General features: G+C 45.8%; 1 protein-coding gene across 1 annotated transcript; it reads right to left on the bottom strand.

Annotated features, from left to right (window-relative positions):
* LOC133111307 (troponin I, fast skeletal muscle-like) lies at positions 1-5,480 on the bottom strand. Its single transcript, XM_061221514.1, has 7 exons — positions 5,390-5,480; positions 3,684-3,716; positions 3,520-3,556; positions 3,247-3,375; positions 1,721-1,810; positions 1,121-1,297; positions 1-355 (listed from the first exon to the last, which is right to left on the bottom strand). Exons 2-7 carry the CDS (start codon positions 3,689-3,691, stop codon positions 260-262), a joined length of 537 nt encoding a protein of 178 aa, XP_061077498.1. The 5' UTR covers positions 3,692-3,716; positions 5,390-5,480; the 3' UTR covers positions 1-259.
* Positions 5,481-6,000: the final 520 nt, after the last annotated feature.

The following is a 6,000-nucleotide window of genomic DNA, read 5'->3' as shown; positions in this document are numbered from 1 at the left end:
TTTGAGATTTAAATTATTTATTTATTAACAATGAAGCATTGGAAGTCAGCCTAGATTTGTATTTCTGAGTAACATTTTATGTGTAACATTTTTCAGTACAGAGAAAACAAAAAAAAAAAAGAATTTTGACTTCAAAATACAATAATTTAAAAAAAGATGACCATGTGCACATGAGAGTATGAATGAAGAGAGAGTCCAAGTTATTCGGCCGACAAGAGCATTTCAAGATGGCAGCTATGAATCCAGCATCAGAATTTGTCTAACCCTCTGCCTCAAACATCTTCTTCCTGCCGTCCATGCCGGCCTTGTCCTCAACGTTCTTACGCCAGTCGCCAACATCGCGCAGGTCCTTGTCCTGCAAGCAGAGCATTATGGTAAAATGTAACAGGGTGAACCTGCTGAAGACAGCCTCATTCTGACACATTCTGTAACTAACTCTGAAGGCAAGTTTAATGAGTGTTGCTCGAGTGAAGTTCCATTGTCGCTCGATGTAGACTGTGGTTGTTGTCCTTAGCAAAAAGTATAAACACACTCCAGTCGCACACTGTATACTGTAAACCGAACGTGGCTGTGACCGGCAACAGCCGTTGCAGGTTGTCAGTTGCAGCAATGCTCAGTCGCTGGACTATAAGCTGGCCTTAAAGGTACAGGTAAGATTTTTGTGTGAAAACGTTGTTACAAGACCATTGTAAATCCCTTCCTGTCATTGAAAAAGGCTCACTGACGTGTTGACTCACCCTCTGCCTGGGTTTAAAAATATACAGTTGAAGGCCCGACACTCTGTGCCAAAACATTGAATAACTGTACAATAATTCAAGGTCATTGGTTGAAAATTGGTTCTAATTGCCACAGCCAATGGCATTTCAATGTCAGGGTGTTTAAAGAGAAGGGGGAAGGATAAACAGTGTTGTGGTTTGAAGGTGTTTGTTGCTGGTATCCCTCTCTTGACCATCAGAAGTCGGAGTTAGAGTACCTTTTACTCTAACTCTAACTAACGTTAATTTGCTACATGTTAAGTAATAGCAATGTAATGTATGTGAAGGACAATGGATGGATAGTTGGGCTAGCATGGAGAAGCAATAAAGAAGTGCTTGTTCAATCACCAGGAGATCACACCCACCTCCTCTTTCACCTCCTTCTTCACTTGTTTGAGGTTGGCTCTCAGGTCCATGTTGACCTTGTGCTTGGAGCCCAGCAGGGCCTTGAGCATGGCGTCGGCAGACATGCGCACCTTCCTCAGGGCTGGTTTCTTGAACTTGCCCTTCAAATCTTGCACTTTGATCTTCAGCTCTTCAACCTGGTCGGAGAGCAAAATAAATTGTGCGAGAGAGAGTGTTTTATAGAGAGAGATTTTTGTTCATCCGACAAGCTTTGGCAATACAAGTGTATTAATTTGTAGAGTGAGTGTGTGTTTGGGAGAGAGAGAGAGAGAGAGAGAGAGAGAGAGAGAGAGAGAGAAAGAAAGAGAGCGCAACGGAGAGAGAGAAATAATTCTAGCCGTATTAACAGGATTGAAAACTGAATAATGTTAACCGTGTGCTCTAAGACACTCTGGTTAAGAGCAGGCTAACAGGCTAAAGGCTAAATGCCTGAAATGTAAAAAATAATTTTCGCTGACACTGTGACATTCTGTCACAGAGGCACAGGGAACAAGGCGTACAGGAGGGGGGGGGGCTCTATCGGTTTGGGGAGGGGCTCTATGAGGGGGGAGAGACTTTACCTCCTTTTCACATTTGGCGACTTTCATTTCCATGTCGTATCTGTCCTCCTCTCCCTGATCAATCTTCCCATGGAGCTTCTTACACAGTTCCTGTGGAGAGAGAGAGAGCGAAGGGACTGGTCACAAAACAGGCAGGAAACTCACACCGGACGTTTATATGCAGGATTCATATAACCCCTTCACCAGCACAGTCAACCCCACCCCCCCCAACATCAACCTAAGACCACGCACATGCAGGGCGTGTGTGGGGTGTATGTGTGTATACACAGGGTATGTGTGTGTAGGGTGTGTATGCGTATGTGTGCGTATGTATGTGTCTGTGTGTGTGCGTGTGTGTGTGTGTGCACTCACGCATGTGTGTGTGCATGCGTGTCTGTGTGTGTGCGTGCGCATGTGTGAGTGTAGGGTGTCTGTGTGTGTCTGTGTGAGTGCGTGTGTGTGTGTCTGTGTGTGTGCGTGCGCATGTGTGAGTGTAGGGTGTCTGTGTGTGTCTGTGTGAGTGCGTGTGTGTGTGTCTGGGTGTGTGCGTGAGTGCGTGTGTGTCTGTGTGAGTGCGTGTGTGTGTCTGGGTGTGTGCGTGAGTGCGTGTGTGTCTGTGTGAGTGCGTGTGTGTGTCTGGGTGTGTGCGTGTGTGTGTCTGGGTGTGTGCGTGAGTGCGTGTGTGTGTCTGGGTGTGTGCGTGAGTGCGTGTGTGTCTGTGTGAGTGCGTGTGTGTGTCTGGGTGAGTGCGTGTGTGTGTCTGGGTGAGTGCGTGTGTGTGTCTGGGTGTGTGCATGAGTGCGTGTGTGTCTGTGTGAGTGCGTGTGTGTGACAGGGTGTGTGCGTGAGTGCGTGTGTGCGTCTGGGTGTGTGCGTGAGTGCGTGTGTGTCTGTGTGAGTGCGTGTGTGTGTCTGGGTGTGTGCGTGAGTGCGTGTGTGTGTCTGGGTGTGTGTGTGAGTGCGTGTGTGTGTCTGGGTGTGTGTGTGAGTGCGTGTGTGTGTCTGGGTGTGTGTGTGAGTGCGTGTGTGTGTGAGTGCGTGTGTGTGTCTGGGTGTGTGCGTGTGTGTGTGAGTGCGTGTGTGTCTGTGTGAGTGCGTGTGTGTGTCTGGGTGTGTGTGTGAGTGCGTGTGTGTGTCTGGGTGTGTGTGTGAGTGCGTGTGTGTGTCTGGGTGTGTGCGTGAGTGCGTGTGTGTGTCTGGGTGTGTGTGTGAGTGCGTGTGTGTGTCTGGGTGTGTGTGTGAGTGCGTGTGTGTGTCTGGGTGTGTGCGTGAGTGCGTGTGTGTGACTGGGATGACGCACTGATGTCTGGCTCAGTCTTGAGATGTCTGGTAATTAATCCATCAGCGGGGGCCCAGGCCCCAGTGCTATTTGTGTAACTCATGTGTTTGGGAACTGCACATTAAGCAGGGAGATTGGACCACAGTTCCGTGCTCCAGACCTCAGCCTGTCTCGTCTTCGGTTACAAACAGTCAGTCCCTTTCTTTTACCACACAGAGAATTATCCTGTTTGGGTTTTTACTCCATGGGGGGGGGGGTTTCTTTTTACCTGCAGGTCTTGCATAGACGAAGGGAGGGACAGGGCAGGGCAGTGCTCCTCCATGTAGCTCCTTCTGTCCTCTTCACGCTGGGTGACCTCGGCTGCGAGCAAACCTTTCGCCACGCTGAGCATCAAGCTCTGCAGCAGAGACCCAAGCACACGTGTTAGCGTTAGCGTCACGAGCCCAGGAGCAAAGGGCTAATGCATAGACAGGTCCGCAATCGATGATGATTCATGTTTTCTTTATGTGTAGTCATGTTACAGTAAGGCAAAGTACTTTACCTTCAGGTTATGCTTCCGAGTCGTGGACATCTTTTTGCTGTTGGATTATTGGCGGTGGGGGGGGGGGAAGATAAAAACAAGTCATTCAGCATTCACAGAAAACTCAATCACTGTTATAATTAAATGGAAAACTGCCCATAACGCAAAGCTGGAAAAATACTCACTCTGCCATCTTGGCGGTCCTTTTCTGTCGCTACCTGAGCAGATTAGAAATAGAATGAAAGATTAGATTAGAATTAAAGGTCAATATTATTTAATTATAGGAAGAAATGTCCTTCTTTGCAAGTCAAGAGAATTTGTGACTTGCAGTAGCAGCAGCAGCAGTTGTTGTAATAGTACAAATAGTTACTATCAGTAAAAGCATTATTTAGAACTAATGGCACAGGTAGTAATCATAGCAGTAGTAGTAGAGTTGAGTAGTAGTATCAGTAGCAGAAATAGTATGGTTATGTAGCAGTAGAATGATTGGAGCAGTAATGGTCATAATTAAAAAACATATATATTTATCACCCAGCATCACAGAATAACATTAACAGTAAAGACGCATATTATTTACAAACTTTACACAGGACACAAATATGCAGACACAAGAGAGCAAGCCAGTGAACAGAGACATAGACACACACAGCAAGCTGGGGTAAAGAAGGCTAATACAGTAAGTATAGATTGGGAACTGACGAGAATACTATCGGTTCAAGTCTCATTTTTTGAACCCAGGACCACTATTAATGCAAATTGCTAGAAAACAAACCAGTTACAACTCGGAAAGAAGATTTTTTTTCCTTATGAATATTATCTTATCAGGCTCAGATGAAATGCCTCTGTTTTCGTTGTTGTTTGTGTTAAATAAATACTTTGCTTTGAAAATATTAAAACTCTTGAATCCTCATCCTGTCTTGAAAAATTAACATTGCATCAATCCAGTTCAGCAAGTATTCTGGCAAACCAAAAACCATCAGCTTTCCAACAGAAAGAACACTTCCAATAAAAACCAGCACCACACGCGTAAGAAATTGTAGGAAACATGGATCACATTAGGAAAAATTATACAATACACAATGAAATAAAGTACATTAACTCGACTTGACAGAGGAAGACTTTTTTTTTTCCTTTTTAAAAACATTTACCACGGAATTCCGGCTGCATATATTCAGTTCCCTCCCTAATCCAGAATGTGCAAGTGTGTGAAACCACAGCTGCGTTCCAGCCATGGCACCAAAACAGAACGCGCCTTGCAGCGGTCCGGGAATACCTGCTAATACCGCTCTACCTTCACATCTGTTCCTCTCTTATTCTCACATTAAACGCACACATCTTTTTACAAGCTATATGACAAAACTGATTCTCACTCGCAATTCACTCCTTATAAGTCCTAACACTGTAATCTTAAGTCTATGACTGATGAAACTTGCAGGGGACCTTCCAAAAATCATTGCCTTTGGTTCATAAGTTCAGAATTTGCCGGAATAGCACTGAAAGGCAGCATTTACAGCCTGTACGGTGGGAGAAAGGAGTATTCGGTGTCCCAAATTTTGTTTGATTGGAATATTTTCCTACCAATGGACTTGGCCAAAACTGAAAAATTACACAAATCTACACTATTATACAGCAGTTTTAGGAACTCATTTTCTGCTCCTAACAACAGCGCCTCATCACACCATGAACCCTACAGCCTGAAGGGATGAACAGACGGATAAAGAGGCATTTTACAGACACAGGACAGTGGGAGGACAGAGAGATGGAGAGAGAGAGGCAATTTACAGACACAGGAGAGAGGGAGACAGAGAGAAGGAGACAGAGAGAGGGAGAGAGAGGCATTTGACAATAGCAGGAGAGAGGGAGGACAGAGAGAGGGAGAGCAGAGGCTCACCTGAGAGGAAAAGGATGGAGGAAGAGCAGGGGAGTGGAGGATGAAGAACGTAACTGACGGGAGGACTGAACCCTCCCAGGCGGCTGAAAATATATATCTGTGGCATGCCCTGGCAAGGAGGGATATCGCACTCATTATGGTATTAGCTGAGGCTCCTTAAATATCTGCCCAACTCGCTCCTGCTCTCGCCAGTATAAATAGCGCCTCCAGATGATAATCTACTAAACATGCCGAAATACCGCAACCCGACATTTTGGGCTTGATTTACTGAATTATTATGAACTATCGATGTGAAGCCATGGGCTGGGGTGATGGAACACTCTGTAGCCTGTAGAGGTAAACGCATACCTATACACTCACACACACATACCCAAAGCCCTCACATTCACATACACACACACGTACCCAAACCCCCAACACACACACACACACACACACACACACACCCAAACACCCCACATATACACACACACACACACACACACACACACACACACACACACATACACATACATACATGCACCCGTACACACACCACACAAACACATACCAAATCCCCCACATACACACGTGCACCTGCACACACACACACACACACACACACACACACA

Source organism: Conger conger, chromosome 15, assembly GCF_963514075.1.
Source record: "Conger conger chromosome 15, fConCon1.1, whole genome shotgun sequence".
In the NCBI taxonomy this organism is placed as follows: Eukaryota; Metazoa; Chordata; class Actinopteri; order Anguilliformes; family Congridae; genus Conger; species Conger conger.
Note: the sequence above shows the minus strand (reverse complement) of the source record. Positions and strands in the feature narration are given on the sequence as shown.